Consider the following 21,113-nt stretch of genomic DNA (forward strand, 5'->3'; position numbering starts at 1 on the left):
TATTCCTAGTATTAATAAATTAATAATAAATACCATTCAATTCTCTTTTTAGGCAACAAAACTCCCCAATAATTCATATTATCTCTTAAAAAAAAAACGGATGTGACCGGGTTCGAACCCCGGACCCCACCTTCCGAAACAAAAAATGGGAAAAATAAAACTCAATCATTTTCAGTCTAATTTATTAAATTCAAATATATCATATTTACAAAAAAAACCTTCGTATATAGTAATAAATACTTAAATAAACACAATACTACGTTTTGATCAAACAGAACTTGCATAAAATTAATTTAGTCAAGCAACCAATTATACCGTCCTTTATTAATTAAATAATATTCCTAGTATTAATAAATCAATAATAAATACCATTCAATTTTGTTTTTAACCAATAAAACTCCCCAATAATTCATATTTTCCCTTAAAAAAAAAAAAACGGATGCGACCGGGTTCGAACCCAGGACCCCACCGTCCAAAACAAAAAATGGGAAAAAATAAAACTCAATTATTTTCAGACTAGTTTATTAAACTCAAACGCATCATATTTACAAAAAAAACTTACTATACAGTAATAAATATCTAAATAAACACAATACTACGTACTTGCATAAAAACTGCAACCAATTATAGCGTCCTTCATTAATTAAATAATATACCTTGTATTAATAAATTAATAATAAAAACCACTCAGTTTCAAGTCGTATTGCATTTAAATTAAATTAAAGCATGAGGAAATAGTTAAACTAAATAAAAACAAACAGTAAAAATGGATAGAAAGTAGAAAAAATCGTGTTATAAGACTTAATTGTGGCACTCCTTCGTCGTGCTCCAAAACCATTCGTCTAACAAACTTGTATAATACACTATTGATGGAAAACGCAATTTAAAACGCAGTTTCATTTCAATATAATTTAATAAACAGATCATAGCACACTGTATACAAATAGTAAAACTTCTACGAGTAATTAACAGGCGATTAAAACAGCAAAATTTCAATCAAATCAGCAGAACCAACGCCTTCTCTCCCTCTACACTTCAATTTCGTACAAATTGAGCCCAAACGAGTGAAAAAACTCAATCAAGCACCGCAATACCGACCTATAAAAATCTTGCTCCCCCAAATTCGAGTAGAAATAAAACAAATCTTGGCCCAAATCCGGAAACGCCTCGGTACTGATATGTGGATAAAAAGTTGTGACGAGTTTAAATTCGAACTGACTATTCGCTGAATAACTCAAGCGGTCCTCCAAACTACTTGGAATAATCAAAATCAATTTATACTTTTTACTCTTGAAATTCCATCTATAATCTTGGAGCTTCCCACGCAATATTTGCAAGTCTTTTACGACCAAGTCCAAGTCGGACGACCCTTTCTCATAGAGAAAAAACCGCTTATTCACGGTGTATTTCGTGCGCTTGGTGTGGTGCAGAACATCGCTCGATTTTTGCAAAACTAGACTTTTGGGCATTGAGTAAATATGACTGGTGACAACGTAAAAGTCAGTTCTCGAGTGCCGTTTCATGTCTTTGTACAGAAATTCACCAGATCGGTACACTCCGCCTTGGTGCAGGAAGCCGAAAAATAGCACCAGAATTAAATTCACAACTAGCCACAGTTTGAGGAAAGTTGTTGGGCTTTTGGCCATTTCGGGGGCACGGTTTTTTAACGTTGAGGCTTCGAGTTTGATCAAAATATTGTCAGATTCGGGGAATACGCTATTGGTGGATAAATACACCAGTGGGAGGATCAACGGGATTAGGAAACGGGGCTCCTGGTGAGGGAATATTGACAGGATTGTCAGGGGGCCCAAGTATGATAACATCATAAGGCCCTTGATACTTCGTACAGTTGGTAGTAGGTGATGTCGACCGGTTACCAAACTAGAAACAAAAAAATTTAATAATAAAATTCGGTTATTTCGTTTCGGACAGTTTTGTTGATGGATAGGAAACTTTTGTGTTTTTATTTTATGTTTTTATTTTCTTTTTTTTTTGTTATTGTTATCTATCATAAAAAATCCTTTGCAGCATATTATTTATTTTACTTTTAAACACTCCGTTGGGCAAATTAACAATTTACAGAAAATCATTTATCTATTTTATCTATTTCATAAATTGTTTTATCGATTAAATTATGGCAAAGTTGCGCATTTATTTGCTGAACAATTAATTATCTAGAAGAAAATTTGATTTGTCATTCTTAATTTTTGAATTATTGCAAAAAAAAAACAGAAATTTGTCATTTTCGTTTTTATTTTTTCTAACGAAAACCAAAACAACTAGACGTTTTTAACTAGAACATTCTTCAGGCACTTTTTTACAAGGAATCTAAATTCGTCATCGTATTTTCCAAGGCGTTCTTGATGTCAGAGTTACAACACACAACTTTGTTTTTTTTAATGGAAGCCATATTCGCTTTTTGTATTTTTGAAAAGTGTTTTTATTCCTGATTACAATGATGTATCACATGATATGATCGAATCGTACGTGCTGATGAAAATGGAGAAAAAATCATTTTCGCAAAGAGTGCTTTGGAAAAAACGCCAACAATTTTGTTTTTAAACAAACTAGATTTTGGAGATTATTTATTATATATTTATTATTTATTATTATTTATTATATATTATTTATGTATCTGAGACTTTGGTATACAGGGTGTCCAGACCAGCTCCCGTCTTCAGTAACTCAGTTACTATTAAATTTGGACTTTTGATATTTTGCACATGTTATTTATACTCCAAGACGCATTTCAGGAAAATATTCGTGATTATACAGAGTGTCTCAAAAAAAAAGTATGACGTCATATTTTTTAATGGCATGCTATTATTTTTTTGGCCCATTCGGATACCCTTTCAGGTTGTTACATATCCATAAAAAATCAAATCAGGAATTACACTTAAAAAAAATAAAAACAAAATTTTATTATTATTTTTGTTATTTTTTTATTATATTTCATATTTTTTTATATCATTTATTTGTTTTATTATAACTCTAGTGCAAATTCTAGCACATTTGGAGTTATTCGCTAAAAAGTTGTTAATTATAATGACATAAGATGATTTAATAATTTATGCAACAATTTTCTTCTAATTATAAGATAATTTTATTCATCATCAATATTGCCCTTTTTATGAATTAGAAAAACCTTGAAAAATTTTAAATAACCTAGAAATACCTGTTTTACTCGCAATATTTACTAATTAATTAAGAATAATTAACAAAATAAAGAAAAAATAGTTTGAACAAATTTTGATAAGTTAAACAAAAAAAAATAGATAGTAGAAACAGTATATTGCAATTGTTTCATAAGACTTAATTGTGGCACTCCTTCGTCGTGCTCCAAAACCATTCGTGCCGTTTTAGGAAAATCTGTGATTTTTTTTCCTTCTTAATTTTATTTATCGTTTTGACACAATTCCATGTCAACTGATTTTGGCTTCAAAACCAGTTATTTTTTTAAGTTGCTTATCCATCAAGGCGGCTCCTCTTGTTACTTACTTGTACACCGCTTGGCAAAAATTGTAGTAGGCGAACAAGGCGAGCAGACCAAAGAGTAAAGGCATGTTTACAAGCACGTGTAAAAATCTCGGATGTAGCCCGTGCTCAGCCAAATTACCCGAATCCATATTATACAAAATAAAGTTCAAAGGCGTGAAGACAAAATTATCGATCGTAACGTGTAAAACCCCGACCTCTCCCCACGTTATATACCCGTAGTAGAACGAATCGATTAAAACACTGAGCAGAATCGTAGGAATTGAGCACACAATCAGTGCCAATATCCTCAAATGGTAATTCATAGGCGCGACTAATTTATTACCCAACCCTCTATACAGCCAGAAAAACACCGGAAACATTGCAAATGCGAGAAAAGTGGGCCGATTGAAAAAACCCAAAACCGTGATCACGCTAATCTGCACACAATTCCGCAAGGAATCAGACGTTAGCAACAGTCGCAATTTATGAAACTTTGCTTTTTCTACAACTGTTCGACTCCTCTCGTATCGATAATTTAAATATTCGCGCTTTTTAATCAGAGTATTTGAAAAAACTAAACTCTCGCAGACGTAGTATTGGAGGAGCGCGAAAAGTACGAGCTCGAAAGTGTTCGAAAAAGTGCGCGTGCCGTAAACTAAGACCACGTAAGAACTGGCCAGGACTACAAGCCGGTTTTTGTACTTTTCGTTGTTGTTGACGCAGATTTTGTAGAGAATTAAATCGACAAGGAATGATAACGCACACATTAAAAAACGAGGGCCTACAACCACCAAGTAGGGCGTAATTATCGAAAGTGTTGAGTATTGTTTGAGGAAATATTCAGCCACATTGGCCAGCTTGTAAACCATGCCGATGGTAAAATATGGGATTGTTACGCTCCGGACTGGGAATGTGGCGTTGTATTCCCACGGGATGTTGCTTTCGACGTGGAAAGCTTTGCCTGGAAAGTATTTTCTTGATAAGGGGTCGATTTGTGAGGGGGTTCACCTGCTTGCACTTCAATTGACTGGAAGAATTCGTCTGGGTGGATGTAGCCTAGTTGTGGTATTAGGACTAGGATGATTCGGGTCAGTGCCAGGCACCAGTAAATCGGGGGAAGTTCAGGAAACATTTTGTTTACATTTTGAATTTTGACAAATATTCTGACAAACACAAACACTGACAGTTAACCATATAACCTAACTATAACATGTGTTGTAGTCTCGTCTTCTGACACAAATTATTATTTATTGGTATTTTCAAATATCACATGTTTTTCGTTTCCATATTTTAAGCCGATAACAAAAAAATGGTGTACAATTTCTAGCAAAAAATCGGCTTTTTTAAATAACCTGGAAACATTAAAATCACTGAGATCTAGACACGAGCGGGGTGTTTAGTGCGTACTGTTGGGTTGGTAGCATTCCCGCGCTTGTAATCCTCCGCTGATTTTTGTCAAATTTGAATTAAAAACGTGTGGTGCTAAAGATTTAGGATTATTTTTGCTTAACGACGTTTGTACAGTGTTAATAATCGTTTTTAGTTTGTGTTCTAGTAATATTTATTATTCATAGTGGATCTGTTTTTGGTCATTCGAAGACATTACTAGACAAATATTTTAAAGAATTTTTGCAATTTTCCTCAGATAAATGCAAATATTCCTAGTTGATTCTTAATACGGTTGATTCATCAAAACGAAAAATCAAACGTTTAAAGGAAAAAATAAAATTTGGTCCAGTACTACTTTAATCGCGGAGTATTAGTAACTTAATAATGTCAGTAATTATTGTCAGATGATTGTGTCAATGAAAGAATACAATAAATAATAATTAAAAAAATAAATTGCAGAAAATACTTCATTTCTAATTTTGAATTCTAGGTTTTGTATATCGTAGTCAAGGAACACTTGGGAAAAGATTTTGTGTTGGTGACATTGACACTGTAAAAATATGAAATTCAGTATTGCCACCTTGAATAATATTGGTGATTAAGAAATACCGGATGATTTAAAGAGCTTTTAATGTTAAGAAACGATTAGCAAAGTCACAGACAATCTTATTTTTTATCAAAATCACCCAGTATAAAAAGTGTAATGCTTTTTCAGTAAAGTTGGACTGAAAAAAAAATCGGAATATTGTTGAATTTTTAAGAAAAATCTGCAGAAACAATAAAAATAATATCACATGTGCTTTTCTATGAGTTTTTTTATTGGTTAGAGTTTTTGGTTTAATTGTTTTTTTATACATACGTATTAGGTTACGTATAGATTAGTAATTGAATGAGTTCCGGCTTAAAAAAGGTGTACGGTAAGTAGCAAGTACTGGAGTTGTCCGCGATGTGGCGCTGCTGCCTGTAACTCTCGACGCTTAAACGTACAGTGTGTGGATAAATTTGTTTCTGGAGATTTGTTCGTTATCGCTTCTCGGCCTTATGGCTAAGATCAAAGTGTAGTATCTGTTCTTATCAGCTTAATATCTGATACGCCCCGCATGCGGGGCCAGTATATTAAACTGATTTTTGGAAATTGACGGAGGCTAGGGGCTTGCTCCACCTCCGTCGCGGGTTGGCCCGGCATTGCAGTACAGTCGGGATCGGCCCACCTAATATAAACTAAACTTATTTTATTCAATAATTAGTCTTCGGCACACTTGTGTGTTTCAAAAAGTCGACTATAAGATAGTGATTTTTCAATTTTTTTTTTATTTCATAAAGCTAAATAATTTCGAAACGAAAAAACTATAGACCCATAATAGTTTATAATAAAGTTACATTATTTTTTCGCGTAGAATAATTATACAAAAATATATAGGCTGTTCCATTTAAAAAAATGGGTCTCCTGTATTTAAAAAAAATATTTGAAATGTGACGGTGTTTTTTAAAATACTTATGAAACAACTAAATGTATTGTCTCATTAAATACTCCAAGAAAAAAAATCGCTATATTTTATCACTTTGATAAATTTTTGCCAAAGTTAATTCCTATTCTGCTTTTCAGGAATTCGCGGCTTAGAGATTTTGGCCAAACGTCTCGCTTTACCGTTTGTTATCTAGTAAACGTGTCAAACTGTCAAACAAATTAAAATGTACAAAACTGTTAAATATAGAGTTAAAAGTTGGTAAAAACCTAAATTGATCAGTAAAATAGTTATCTCTATAATTTCAGGACAAAATGCAAAGCAACTTTGCGTCCATTGACCCTAGTTTCACCTGTGCCCAAACACTTGAAGCTTTCGCTTGTACATTTTGCAATTTTACAACCGCCTTCAAGCTCATTTTGCACCACCATATCCGAAACTTACATTTAGTTGAAAATGAAGCGACTTGTAAAACTGTTGCAAAGTATAAATGCCGCAAGTGCAACTATGCCACCTATTCAGTCCTACTCTGGTTCAAACACAATGTTAGAAAAAACTTGGGTATTAATGAATTTACGAATGTTTACCGATTTGAATGCACTTATTGTGCGTTTAAAACCTCGCAAAAGGTGTCACTGCAATTCCACATTGTTAACAAACACACTCCAGTTGACGAAATCAATTGGTTTCATTGTGAACAATGTGATTTCAAAACTAAATTAAAAGCCTCGTTAAAAAGACACATCAAAATAAAGCACACAGTCACTGATGAATCCGAATGGTTTTTTTGCGACTTGTGCAATTACAAGTCGCAACAAGAACGATATTTAAAGAGACACAAAATGTATAATCACTCGAAAAATATTAGCTGGTATGGGTGTAAAGAATGTACTTTTCAAACAAAACATCCAAGCCACTTAAAAACCCACATATTGAGGAGACATACGGGCCCGGAGGCCGCCCTATGGCTCACTTGTGAGCACTGCAGTTACCACACAAAGGTAAAGAAAGACATGGCAAAGCACGTTAAAGTAACACATACCCAAGACGGTGCAAAAAAAAGCACTCAAGAAATCGAATGGTTTGAGTGCGATCTTTGCGACTATAAAGGAAAACGCAAGGACAACCTTATCCTTCACAAAAAAATGCAGCATTCTGATAATAGTGTACAGAGACTCTCGTGCAAAAACTGCCCCTTTAAAACAGCATCAGAGGCAGCTTTGAAAAAACATATCGCAAGGAGACACCTATCGGGAAAATTGTTGCACGAGTGTCCTCACTGTTTTTATACGACAAGGTTCAGGGTTTATCTTACGCAACATGTCATAAGACAACATACCGATGCCGAAAACATTGAATGGTTCAAATGCGGGCATTGTGATTACAAGGGGAAGCTTAAGGGGGATTTGATGCGACATGTAAGGAAAGCGCATGAAAATGCCAAGATGTTTAGTTGCGATTTGTGTGAGTATAAGTCCAAGAGGAAGGATAATATTAAGAGGCATAAGGTCAGGCGGCATTTTACCAAAAATCAAGTGTAAATAAATTGTTTATTTCAATAAAAATGTTTTCTAATTGTTTTTATTACTAAACCTTTTTTGGCCTGCTAAGCAAGAACGTAGTATCTACATTTATAGATGTTATTAAAATTGTGTGATTTCTACGAAATTACTTGGTATCTCAAAAATTTGTATTAAATCTTTTATTATAATTGAAAAATCTGATAAATAACTCAAATTGTGATAATTAATGCATTACTTAATGTGTAGAATAAGTACTTGTAATTATTAATTTAAGAAGCAAAATATTTGATATTTTGGTTGAAATAAGATAAGAAACTTGAAACTTTAAGAAAATAAATATACAGAGTCGCTAAAAAGTATGGATACAGTTAAATATTTTCAGAACGGTTTAATAGAAAACCTTGAAATTTGGGGAACAGTTAAAAGTGTTTAAATTCTATCATCTGAGAGCTTTTCAAATTTAACTTGATTCTTTTAAATGGCACGAAGGGTCAAATTCAATCATTTTTAAAAGAGCTTTTTTTCTAAACTCAATGATGTAACATGATACCCACCTTTACTTTTCTTGAAATGTAAAAAAATAAAAATTCAAAAATTTTCTGGAGTAGTAAAACTAAGTTGGCTTTGAAAATACTGTTATTAGCGATGTCTGTCACTTGTATATTAGCCAAAAATTAAACTTGGGTGCAATAATTACTTTAATAATGGCACATTTAAGTAAAACTGAGCGAAAAAAAATCTCATGTTGGTTTATCATGGAGACAGAACGCCAAGAAGTTAGTGGAAATCAGTTTGAACATCGTTTGTAGCATAAAAATCAAGTATTCCGTGTTTAAAATTTCTTAATTAAAACGTGTTTTTTCAGTTAAAAGTGTTATTTTAACAATTATTTTTAACTTTTACTTATTTTTTGGTTAATGAGCTAACGATAGATAAAGACAACATTTCCAAGGCTAATAAAATTTTACATTTTTCAAAATTTTCGATCTTTTTTAAGTTTCCATTAAATTAAGGTATGCATGTGTTATACCATAGAACTCAGAAAAAAATGCTCTTCTCAAAAATATTAAATTTGACCCTTGTTGCTATTAAAAAAAAATCAAGTTAGCCTTGTATCTGAAGAACAAATGGAGATAGAAATTTAATAAACATCTGAAACGATACAATTTATATACTCTTAAGCATATACCAAATTTTAATAAGTTTTGATGAACAGTTTTTATAAAATTTAACTGTATAAAAACTACGGACGTAATTAATAACGTAATGATTTTTTGTGTTTTGGAAGAAAACATCTATATTAAATTTGTTCTGGTGATACAAGGCTAACTTAGGGTCAAATTTAATAGTTTTTAGCATTCTAACTAATAAAATATTGTTTACTTTGCAAATGTTGTCTTTATAATAATAATAACACATAGAATGCCCAATTATAGGGCAACAATTCAAAATCATAATTGTGTAACAACAAAAGAAAAAAATAATAAAAATAAAAAAGTAGCTTATTACATGTAGAACTAGTAGACACACATACAGTACAAAAGAAGTTACATAGAGAAAACTGGAAGAGAATCAAAAAATTCTAGTTAATATGGAAAGAAACATCAGATAGTTGTTAGAATTTTTTGACATGTGCGAAATCAGTGCTTTTAGCATTAAGTTTGTACAGGCTCTAGGTGTTAAAAAACTACTTTCTTGGCACTAAAATATTAACCTTGGAAAAAAGATAAGAGCAATCAATCTTTGAAGATAATAAGTTCACTAGAAACTTTGCACAAAAAAGAACACATTAAAAAAAGGCTGTAACCATACTTCTTAGTAACCATATATTTATAAGCCTTGGTTGTTCTTTTAAATATCTTCTTTGTTAATTTATTATGCTAATCTCTAGCTTTTTGTTTTTTTGTAGTTATGACTTTTTAAAACTTTTGAAATTGTTTATTTCAACTGTATATCGAAAAACAACGCTCTAAAAACATATACATAATCGTCCATTAACTCCAATCATAGGTGCCATAGAAAATTTAAGAAACATGAAATAACTCAAAAAATACTTAAAGTAGTTACGACGTTTTTGCTTAGTAGTACAGAATAAGTACAATAATGCTTCAAAACCACTAAGGAAGTACAAAATCATGCTGCCATTTCAAATGCACACGCAACCGCTCCTTCCTTTTGGTTTTGTGGTCGCAATGTGCGCAATAAAACCACTTCTCCGAATGTTTAACAGCTTTATGCAAAGTTATATTTTCCAAATGCACATTTCTAAAATCGCAAAGGTCACATTCGTGCAACTTAACATCCTCCAAGTGCCCATTTTTTTTATGCATTTCAAGTTCAAACTTGGTTTTATAATCCAAGTTGCATTCGTTGCACTTGTAAGAGCCAATGGAGTGAAGTGCCCGCCTATGTCTAAACAAACTGCTTCTAGCACTTGCTTTATGGTCACAAGTGTTGCACTGAAACACTGGAGCGTCGCCATGATGGTTGCTTTGATGCACTTTAAGATACTTCGCAAGTTTGGTCTTGTAATCACACTTTCCACATTTATACATTTTAGTGTTTTCATTGTGTTTAATTATGCCATGGATTTTTAGCTCGTACTTGTATTTCGTTCTGAATTCGCATTGGTCGCATGCGAATGTAGGATTTTCAGTGTGTTTGTAAGTAATATGGTTTTGAAACCTGGGCTTGTGTTTGGTTGTGAATTCGCATTGGTCACACTTGAGCCTATCGGAGTCGTGTCTCCTGGTCATGTGCCTCTCTAAGCTGCTCTTAAACAGCGTCTTGTACTGGCACTGGTCGCACTGGAAGCACTCAAAGTCACACATCAAGGGGTGCTTTGACACAATGTGCACTTTCAAATGATATATATTTTTGAAGTTATGATCACAATAATGACACAGCAAAGGCTGGAAGAGGTTTTTGACTTCGTGTCGATTGATGAGGTGTTGTTTCAAGTTGTCCTTCCTTTTGGCCTTGTAGTGGCAAAAGTTGCACGGGTAGCGAGACGTGGGGTCGTGTTTACAATTCATGTGTTTTTTCAAAGAGGCTCTTTCTTTGGCCTTGAACGGGCAATGCTTACATTGGAACCAATTAATCTTGGAATCGTCGATAAGACTCATGTGTTTCATGCTTAAGTGCCGTTTCAAAGTTGAAGGAGATCTAGCTGTATAACCACAATACATGCATCTGGAGATATCCTTTTCCTGGTGTTTTGTAAAATTTAAATGTCTCGAGAGCAAATAACTCGAAAACGAGTTGAAGTCACAAGTGGGACACTTGTAGATTGGGGATTTGCCACGTTCAGATGTGTGACCTTGAATGATGTGATGTCTCAGTTGTGATAATAATGGCGTTTTGAATGTTTTGCATTTGTGACATTTGTAAGGTTCCAGTTCGCCATTTGAGCAATTAAAAGTTTCTTTGCCTTTTGTGTGGATTGTGAGGTGGACATTTATCTTGGATAAGAGTTTTGTTCGGAAATTGCACTTTTTGCACTTGTACAGTTGCATTTCGGGAAATGAAAACCTGAAAAAAGTAGGCTAGGTCGAGGTTAATTTGAAATGTAAAAATATATTTCGAGAATTAAAAGAGAAGGCTTAAACCTGTTCTCCAGTGTGTTTAAAATCGGATAAGTAGTTAATAAACCCAAAAATTTTAAGTTAAGTTTGGACAACTTCAAGTACCCATAACTTGATTTTTTCAAATGGGATGTCCCAATTTTTATTTTACCAGATGGAGGATAATTTTTTTCTGCATCGCATCTGCATCCCTATACCTATCTGTGATAATTTTCAAGTTATGTTGGTTTGTTGACATTGTAAAAAATTCCTTACTAACCATTATTTTTGCAAAGTTGGCCGTAAAAACATTTCTGATTAAACAAACGACAAACACTTTTCAAAATTATGTTGGCCGTCCGTTCCATGGCCACCTATGAGAAAAAGCTTATGGCTAATGAATTTCTCAATCCCAACAAAAATTTTTGTAACTTGAAAACTATTAAACATAAGTATAGGGAATGCTAATACACATCGATGCAGAATTAAATTCTCTACGATTTAATGAAATAAAACTTGTGGCATTTCATTGAAAAAATTGAGTTATAGGTGCTTAAAGTTCTGAAAACTTAACTTTAAACATTTGGTGTTTGTTATTATTTTTTAGAAATTTGAAAACATCGAAGAAAGATCTAGGCTTCCTCTTTCAAATGAGCTAAAAAGTATTTCCAAATTTTTAAAAATGGCAGAGATTTTTGAAGTGGAAGGTGCAAATCCAAAAAAAATTAAAAACCCTAAATATTTCGTAAACGGCTAAATTTAGGTATAGGGAGAGCTTATGAAAACTAGCTTAAAATAACTCTAGTTTTCCAAAAACGCATTAAAAATATAGCTTTCCATTTAAAATAAGGAAGTTGATAGCGACTTCCGGTATAACCGGAAGTGTCACCATCTTGAAAATATTTTCATTGAGAAGGACATAAGAGATTATGGTTGTGTTGAGTGCCTTCTTTGAAGATGAGTAGTAAATGGACAATATTTCTTGAATATGTTTATTAAAACTAACACTACACTAGAACATGAAGAGATTGAGATTCAGATTCATATTCATATTCATACTTCTTATTCTAACTGCCTGTATATATATACTTTGTTATCAGTCTTGATATCAACAAGGTTTGGGGATGCATGAGTCAGCATGACTTAGTCATTTTGGATCATAACATCCCTCCCCCCTTGAAATTGTTCATTTTTGTTGCAATATAAAAAAATGAATGAATACAAAAAAAATAAAAATAAAATGATACAATATCGGAAATTTAAAGTACCTAATTAACAGAAAAAAAAACAAGCACGCATCGCATTTATGTTAAAATTAATTATAAAAGAAAATTTTGCAATTCTGCGGGTCACACTCTCCTCTATTGGTTTGAAAAGTCTTTACAACTCCAGTTGGTGGTGACTCGGTATTTTCGGACTTGACCTCGGATTTACTTTCGGAAGCTGCCATGAAACGGACCGTTGTGGATGCAGGACTGGTAGTTTTCGTTCGAATTTTGCGAATCCAATGTTGAATGGTTAGCACCAGACCAACTAAGATTAAACTCGTCAAGAACCACAAAATATTGGAGGATGAAAAATGTTTTTCAACAAACGGTTTTGATAATTGCCTCTCTAATGCATCGTTGATGTCTTTCAACTCTTTTCTTGATGTCTCCAATGAATCTAGATTTTCGTGAGAGAGTCTTAAAGTTTCCAATCTGATTGGTGTTGATCTAGAGTCTTTGATATTCGAAGGGAGAATTTGTACATCGGGAATGTGGTTTCTAAAAGTACCGCTTTTATTTGCGACAGCTATAAGAGTGGTTGATGAAGTGAAGCACTTGCATCTTGCAGACAATTTCAAAAGCCCAGTTCTTTCCAAACTGATGTCAATTACATCACTCGTGGAGTCTTCGCAAATGATCGCCGCGCCAACAGGTTTTGTTGTAATAAACAACCATTCGTTAGATGAGATTTGGTGATAGATTTCTATTGAAGCATTGACAGTCTTCATATCGCAACTTTCCGGAATGGTCAAGGGTTTTCTTATACGTAGAAGAACTTCGCAAATTGTTGTGTCGGAAGTTGAATATAAGAGTGTATTGTGACATAAAAACAAATCTCCGGCTATGCTTTGACAGTTAGACAAATCTTTTAGTTTGCTAAATTTATTTCTAGTAGTACTCAGTATTAAAAATGGATCTGATAGTTTTATAAATGAATAGGTATAAGGATTAGATAAAGAAATAGGTAATGGAATAAGTTTATATAAGTCCAAATCTACGTTGTTAACTAAAGAAATTGTTAATGAGAATAATATAAGGTTATTAGAGCTAACTACGTTTAGTTTGCATAGGGAGTAATACATGTTACTGTTGTTAAAATGATCGAGAGGAATCGGTAGTTTTAAATCTTTACTGAGTTCAATTTTCATCAATTCATTTCTAAGGTTTTTCGGAGTAACAATTTGAGGATGTAGTATATTACTTTTTGCAAAAGAAATTGAAATAATAGTAAGATCAAGACTTTCTTTCAAGTCTGCGATCAACTGGGACATTAGAGAAAAATGTTGGCTAAGAAGTTCGGAATTTAGAAGTGTGTCCATTTCATCGTGATATTGGCTACTAAAATTATTAAATTTTTCAAAGTTTTTGTTAAATTTTTCTTCAATTAACTTTAAAGAGTAACTTGTTTGATTGTACAATTGAATACTGGAGGACATGATTGTGGTTTGACGCTTAAGTAATGATTGAACTTCGTTACTTTGATTAAGTAAGAAGTTTATAGCCTCATCATAATGTTTAGCATCGTTAGCGCAATTAACCATTTTAAAAGTGAAGAACCTGCATCAATTAATCCGCGACGTTTTCGCGTTTCCTTAGAAATTTCACCACCCGCTAGATGTTTGATAGTATCAATTCTACTAGATAAAATATCGATATCTTTAGCAAAAATGGACAGCATATTTTTATATTAAACATGATTAAGCTTAAAGGGTAATTTAGATTGTTGAAATATTTTCTTAGATTTAATGAATGTCGACTTTATAAGTAGGTATTGGCTTTCGTAAAGAGTTATGTTTGTAAAAGTAATCAATTTATGAAAATCTTCAATAGTTCGAAAAATGCCTATTTTCTGGTAGAAAATTCCGGCTTGATTAATCGGTATTAAGCGCTGTCAGAACTAGCGCCCAAAGCAAGGTCCACATCTGAAACAATGTGTGGCTTTAGCAAATCTTTGTGATATGTTAAAGATTTGTTTTTTATTTTTAGTTGAACAGTGTTATTTTTATTTACTTTTACGACTTCGTACGGACCTGAGTATTTAGCTGTTAATTTCTTAGATTGACCTGGTTTTATTTGTTTAGTGAGTAGATAAGCTAAATCTCCTACCTTAAAATTGTGGTCATTTGTTTTTTTATCGTAAAAGTTTTTGGATGTCATTTTGGCATTTTCTAAATTATTCTTTGCAATTTGAAATGAATTATTAAGTTTAAGTTGAAGGTTTTTGTGATAGTCGTCGTACGTGTACTCAAACTTTGGAGCTTGTGTAATATTTGAAGGTAATATAGGTTTATGCCCAAAAAGTAATTCGTATGGTGTATAGTGTGTTGAAGAATGGATTTGAGTGTTGTATGCGAACATAGCTGTTGTAATGTATGAGTCCCAATCGTTTTGATTTTTATTGATAAAATGTTTAAGATAGTCTTTTAGAGTAGAGTGAAAACGCTCTAAAGCACCGTTAGACTGTGGGTGGTATGGAGAAGTAGTTATATGTTTAATTTTGAATAGTTTTGTAACTTCTTTAATGATGTTTGAAGTGAATTCGGTTCCATTATCACTGACAATAGATTTAGGAATACCAAAAAGTAAAATAAAATTAGATAGCTTTTCTGCTATTGTTTGCGCTTCGTGGTTTGGAAGGGCGTAACCGTAGGAAAATTTTGAAAGATCATCTTGAATGGTAAGTATAAATCTATTACCGTTTTCAGTGATTGGGAGAGGTCCCACAACGTCAATAAATATTTTTTCGAAAGGTTGACTTGAAGTATTTGTTAATTGCATTGGTGCCTTTAAAGGATGTCGATTAGTTTTATTTTCTTGGCAAAATTTACAGTTTTGAATAAAATTACGAATATCTTTTTTCATGCTTTTCCATTTAAAATTTTCTTTAATTCTTTTATATGTTTTACTAAATCCCGGGTGTCCACTAGAAGAAGTCGAATGATTTTCTTTAATTATTTTAAGGATTTCTTCTTTTGATTTAGGTTGTACTTTTGCAGATGATATGAAGGAAAATTGAACTTCATCTTGAAAAATATAATACAACATTTCGTAAATTATGTTTAACTTAAAGTTAGGATTATAAAATCTAGGATCTTTTATAAAAATATGAGTATCGTTTTCTTGTTTAATTATATTGTAAAGGTTTTTTAGCGAGTAAAACAAGTCTTTAGATGAAGGTAAATCAAAATAATTTAGGTGGGTAATTAATAAATAAGTTTTACGATCATTATTAGTTTTAAGAACAATTGCATCATGTAAACCAATGTTGTCAAGATTAATTTCATTTAAATCATACATTTCGTTTATATCGTGAAAGTGTTTGTTTTCGGGATCAAAATCTTTAGAAATTAAAATTAAATTCGGAAATTTGGAAAAAACATTATCTTTTATATTAGGATATTCTATGAGTTCTTGATTTTCATAGTGAAATTTTACAAAATTATCGTATCTTTTATTATCATGGTTAATTGTTAGAACAGGATTTCGAGAAAGAGCGTCAGCGTTTGTGTTTATTTTTCCTGGTTTATAACAAATTTCATATTCAAATTCTTCTAATTTGAGACGCCATCTTACTAGCCGCGATGATGGGTCTTTACAATTGAATAACCACGTGAGGGGTTTATGATCTGTAATAATTTTAAATTTGCGTCCGTAAAGATAAGGTCGAAATTTTTTTACCGCAAAAACAATAGCGAGAAGTTCCTTTTCCGTAGTTGAGTAATTTATTTCTGAATCGTTAAGAGTACGCGATACATAGGATATTGGGAGATCTTTGCCTATCTCACCTTGAGACAATACCGCGCCTATAGCAAAATTTGAACTGTCAGTAGTGACTATAAATTCTTCGTCGAATTTTGGATATTGGAGAACAAGATCTTTTGATAAAATTGATTTAAGAGTTTCAAATGCTTTTGATTCATTTTCAGTCCAGGTGAAATCTGTATTACTTTTAAGAAGTACCGTTAAAGGTTTAACTATTTTCGCAAAATTTGGAATGAATTTTCTACGAGTATAGTATCCTGCCAAACCCAAAAATTGTTTTATGTTTTTAGGATCTTTTGGCGTAGGAAATTTCGTAATTGCTTTTACCTTTTCCGGGTCGGGTTTAATGCCTTCGTCAGATATTATATGTCCCAGAAAAATAACTTCGCGATGCATAAAATTGCACTTGTCGGGTTGAAGTTTAAGATTATTTTCCCGGAGACGCTGGAAGATATTTTTTAATTTAGACGAGTGTTCTTCAATGGAAGATGCATAGACAACTATATCGTCGAGATAAACAAAACATTGGCTACCCTGTAACCCAGTTAAGATAGTGTTCATTAGACGTTGAAATGTCGCGGGGGCATTTTTCAAGCCAAATGGCATTCTTGTAAACTCGTAATGCCCTGTGGATGACGAAAATGCGGTTTTGTACGCGTCGTTTTCATCCATTTTAATTTGGTGAAACCCGCTCGCGAGATCTAGTGTTGAAAAGTAGCACGAGTGTCCAAGTTGGTCTAAAATTTCTTCCATGTTAGGTATAGGGAAAGAATCGCCGACAGTAATTTCATTTAATTTGCGATAATCTACTACGACACGCCATTTTTGAATGTTAGAATTGTCCACTTTTTTTCTAACTACCCAAAGAGGCGCGTTATAGGGAGAGTTAGAGGGTTTAATAATTTTATGTTTAAGCATTTTTGCAATTTGGGTGTTTACTTCAGATTCGTGAACTTTAGGTAATCGATATGTTTTAGAGGTAACTGGCTTCGGATCTGTTGTTATTATTTTGTGCCTAATTGCATCAGTGGCAGTTAACACATCGTTTTCTAAATGAAAAATGTCATTATATTGTTCGCATAATTTTAAAATTGAATTTCTTTCATCGTTGTTTAAATGGTCCAACTTTACATTTTCTTGAATGATTCTAAATCTAGAAGTTGCTGAATTTTTTAAATTGTAATTTTCAACTGAGTTGTGAAAAACATAAGAATCGTTTTCTACAAATTCTTCTAAAGCGAGATTAATAAAGTTAATTTTAACAGCTTTATCCGTAGTGTTTACAATAGAAGTAATTGCTTTCTTATTTGTGACCTTTAAAATAGCTTTAGCAATAAAAACTCCGTTACAAATTTTAATTTCGGGTGTGATACCTTCTGTTATATTATTGACTATATTTACTTCAATAAAAGTTTCCGATCGCGGATTTAAAGTGATGGCTTCCTTTTTGATTTGATTATTTGATAATGGTAACAATTGCGGTTCGTTAATAAAAGGTTGTTCGATATCTGTAAAAATTTTGATAGAAACTGGAAGGCAATTTATTTTTAAATTAAGTTGATTTAAATTGATTTCCGCTTTTCCGGGTAAAAGAAAATCATTGCCAAGTAGCCCGTCAAAAGGTATGTTTGTTGGTCCTTTGACAATGTGAAATTTGATTTTTGTTTTGTAACCATCGAAAATGGGTTCTAAATTAACACTGCCAGTAGTTAATATTTGTTTGTTTGGACAAATTCCATTAATCATGATTTTATCATTAGGGTTGAAATATAATGGGGTTTGCTTAAGTTTATCTGTTTTTATCAATGAGACACTAGCACCAGTGTCAATAAGAAATTTGAAAGTTATTAAGTCGTTATTATTATCAAGATGCGGAAAGAAAACATAGACCATATTATTTGTTCGTAAACGAACATTATGAATAATGATATTTTTCTGAGTTTTGTCATTGTTTGGTTTGAAGATAACTTTGGAATTTTGTTTGCGAGTTGTGTCGAACTTTGAATTTAATGGTTGTCCACTAGTGCGACACTCACTGTGGACGTTTGTGAGTTTAAATTAACGACATTATTATTTGAAGAGGATTGGCTTTGTTTTTTCTGATTATTATATTCGCGTTTCCTACATTCTTCGATTAAGTGACCGTTCTTTTTGCAGTAACGGCAAAATTTTGAATTGGAGTTACTATTAAAATTTGATTTTGTTTTATGATTTTTAGATACACTATGATTAGGTGAATGACTTTGATCTACATTTCTTTTTCGACATTCTTTTGACAAATGACCTTTGACTTTACAATAGGAACAAAATTTATTATTAACAGAAAAATCTGATGAATTATATTTACGAGCATTTAAAAATCTTTCCTCGTCAAGGGCTTCAGCTAACGCATCGTTTAAGTTTTGTGGTTTAGATCGTCTCAAAGCATTTGATATTTCTTCGTTAGCATGTAAAATGAATCTTTGTAGAGCGATTTCGTCAATCATTGCTGTTCGGCCGCATGATTCTTTTTCGTCTTGAAAAGATATTTTATTAAAAGCTAAGGTTTGCAAATTTTCTATTCGCGAAAAGTAAGATTGAACGCTTTCATTCCTATGTTGTCGAATCGAACTTAATTCTTCTAGTATTTGTGAAAAATCGCGTCTGTCTCCAAATAATTTTAGTAGGCAATCACGAAATTCTTTAAAAGAATAAAATTTGTGAAATCGGGTTTGTGCTCTAGCAGCACCTTTTAGTTTAGATTCCATATACGAGATTATTAAAATTTTTTGGTCTCCGCGACATAACGCCCACGCTTGACCGCAATTTTGGAGAAAATCGTAAAGCTTGCTTCTGTCCCCGTCAAAATCGTTAGAAATGATTGACCGGATATCAGACATGTTATGAATTGGCGTATCATTGGTGTTTGAGTTTTCCTTATTATCATTATTATTGTTAGAGTTATGATTTGGATTAGGAATAGGGTTTTGAATTTGCGATGTTGTTATGATTGTTGTGGAGGTTGTAGGTGTAGTGGTAGTGATAGTAGTCATTATTATTTTTTTTTGCGTGTGAACGAAGAAACATGCAACAGGATAAACGTACTACTAGATTTAAAAATAGCTTTAGAAAAAGATTGTCCACTTACGTTCAAAGCTGTGGGATACTCGATGAAAATTTCTCGACCCTTTTCTTTGACTTCTTGAAGATTAATTTCAATTGTGGCAATTGGGGGAAAACGGGTTCGATTTTTGATGTCGACCCAATTTTCTTTCTTCTTTGTCACAATCTTCGCATCCTACTGACTGCGCCAATTTGTTGAGTGCCTTCTTTGAAGATGAGTAGTAAATGGACAATATTTCTTGAATATGTTTATTAAAACTAACACTACACTAGAACATGAAGAGATTGAGATTCAGATTCATATTCATATTCATACTTCTTATTCTAACTGCCTGTATATATATACTTTGTTATCAGTCTTGATATCAACAAGGTTTGGGGATGCATGAGTCAGCATGACTTAGTCATTTTGGATCATAACAGTTGTATACGAATTTTCAAATGACTATCGTTATTACTTCACTTACCAATACTTCTAATGTGGGGTTTAGACAGAACACCCCCTGTATATAGTAACACAAAATACCCAATTCCTTTAGCTTTGAGGTTAAGAGATCTTTTATTTTTGATTAGCGTGTCTGGTTTATAAACTAACTGAAACAAAAGCTGTTTTAGATAGTTTACAAACCACAGCCAACTTAAGAACCTTATGATAGTTGGTCTTACAATCATTAAAATGCAAAATATAAATTTCCATTCTGTCTTTCACGTAAAATAGCCAAGAATTTTGGCTAGTTTACAAACTAACCGCTATATTAGTTGACCTTGAAATTGCGTTCTCTATTAAAATAGCCAACGGCTTGGCTAATTTACAAACTAAGCAGCTAGTTTGTAAACTATCCAAGTTTACACATTAGCCGTAACATATATACAGGGCATTTCGTCATGTGCCTGTAACATACCATTATTTTATTACAATACTTACAACTATCCAAGAACTTAGCACAGGTTAAGCAACAAGTTTATTAAAATCACAGATTTAAATAAAAAAAAATCGAAGGACAAGGTCAGTGGTGGTAGCGAATTACAGTGACAGCGAAATGTTGGCTACGAAAACTATACAAAAAAACTTTTTTATAATTAATATTGATAAAATTAACAATAGTAAAACTACTAAAAAAAATAAGAAAAGTAACAATAAGCAAAAAAAAATTTGGAAACAATTAGAGAATAGAAAATATGCCTTTATTTTATTGCGAACATGGTTTACAAAGCTTTGATTTTTATTTTAGTTGTTATAATTCTGCGTTGTTTTTTGGTTTCAAAAAATTTGAAATAAAGAAGAAAATAAAAATTTGAATTAAAGTAATTCAAGAAAATAAAAAATTGTATTGAATTAATAGTATTTCAGTGTTTATTAATTATTTTTTCTTTTGGTTCAATTTTTATTTTGTAGTTTTATAAAACAACATGTTATAAGTTTATCAATATTCTTCCATTTCATGTTTTGTTAAATCATAAATAAATATTTCAAAAAAAAAAAAAAAACAACAAAATGGTTGCGACCGTGATCTGAAGCTTCCTTAAAAAAGTATGTAAAGGAAGCAAAATTTAAAAAATCAT

At 32.3% G+C, this 21,113-nt stretch overlaps 2 protein-coding genes and 2 non-coding genes across 6 annotated transcripts; 2 read left to right on the forward strand and 2 right to left on the reverse strand.

Moving 5' to 3' along the window:
* Positions 1-894: 894 nt before the first annotated feature.
* PIG-Z (Phosphatidylinositol glycan anchor biosynthesis class Z) lies at positions 895-4,825 on the reverse strand. 2 transcript variants are annotated; one of them, XM_064358385.1, is made up of 3 exons: positions 4,490-4,825; positions 3,499-4,438; positions 895-1,881 (listed from the first exon to the last, which is right to left on the reverse strand). In XM_064358385.1, exons 2-3 carry the CDS (start codon positions 4,344-4,346, stop codon positions 1,029-1,031), a joined length of 1,701 nt encoding a protein of 566 aa, XP_064214455.1. In that variant the 5' UTR covers positions 4,347-4,438; positions 4,490-4,825; the 3' UTR covers positions 895-1,028. The 2 variants fall into 2 exon arrangements, with proteins under 2 accessions (XP_064214455.1, XP_971862.1); XM_966769.4 differs by having other exon boundaries at positions 4,486-4,823.
* A 1,066-nt stretch (positions 4,826-5,891) lies between these two features.
* Positions 5,892-6,082, forward strand: LOC135267033 (U2 spliceosomal RNA). Its single transcript, XR_010335281.1, has one exon. It is a non-coding gene; the product is annotated as a U2 spliceosomal RNA (small nuclear RNA).
* A 415-nt stretch (positions 6,083-6,497) lies between these two features.
* On the forward strand, positions 6,498-7,907 carry LOC103313408 (uncharacterized). The gene is made up of 2 exons (XR_010335266.1): positions 6,498-6,589; positions 6,641-7,907. It is a non-coding gene; the product is annotated as an uncharacterized LOC103313408 (transcript).
* On the reverse strand, positions 7,869-20,563 carry LOC103313409 (zinc finger protein 845). Of its 2 annotated transcripts, none has more exons than XM_015980974.2 (2): positions 20,476-20,563; positions 7,869-11,386 (listed from the first exon to the last, which is right to left on the reverse strand). In XM_015980974.2, the coding sequence occupies exon 2, from the start codon at positions 11,368-11,370 to the stop codon at positions 9,973-9,975; it is 1,398 nt and encodes a 465-aa protein (XP_015836460.1). In that variant the 5' UTR covers positions 11,371-11,386; positions 20,476-20,563; the 3' UTR covers positions 7,869-9,972. The 2 variants fall into 2 exon arrangements, with proteins under 2 accessions (XP_015836460.1, XP_015836461.1); XM_015980975.2 differs by having other exon boundaries at positions 20,453-20,523.
* Positions 20,564-21,113: the final 550 nt, after the last annotated feature.

Source organism: Tribolium castaneum, chromosome 8 (genome assembly GCF_031307605.1).
Source record: "Tribolium castaneum strain GA2 chromosome 8, icTriCast1.1, whole genome shotgun sequence".
Taxonomy (NCBI): domain Eukaryota; kingdom Metazoa; phylum Arthropoda; class Insecta; order Coleoptera; family Tenebrionidae; genus Tribolium; species Tribolium castaneum.

What these genes read in the sequence shown, in the direction of transcription:
- PIG-Z (XM_966769.4), bottom strand. Translation starts at nt 4,609, where the DNA reads ATGTTTCCTGAACTTCCCCCGATTTACTGGTGCCTGGCACTGACCCGA. An exon ending in GTCAATTGAAGTGCAAGCAG is followed by an intron (nt 4,439 to 4,485) that starts GTGAACCCCCTC and finishes AATACTTTCCAG; the next exon opens with GCAAAGCTTTCCACGTCGAA. An exon ending in TTTTGCCAAGCGGTGTACAA is followed by an intron (nt 1,882 to 3,498) that starts GTAAGTAACAAG and finishes TTTTGTTTCTAG; the next exon opens with TTTGGTAACCGGTCGACATC.
- LOC103313409 (XM_015980974.2), bottom strand. Translation starts at nt 11,370, where the DNA reads ATGCAACTGTACAAGTGCAAAAAGTGCAATTTCCGAACAAAACTCTTA.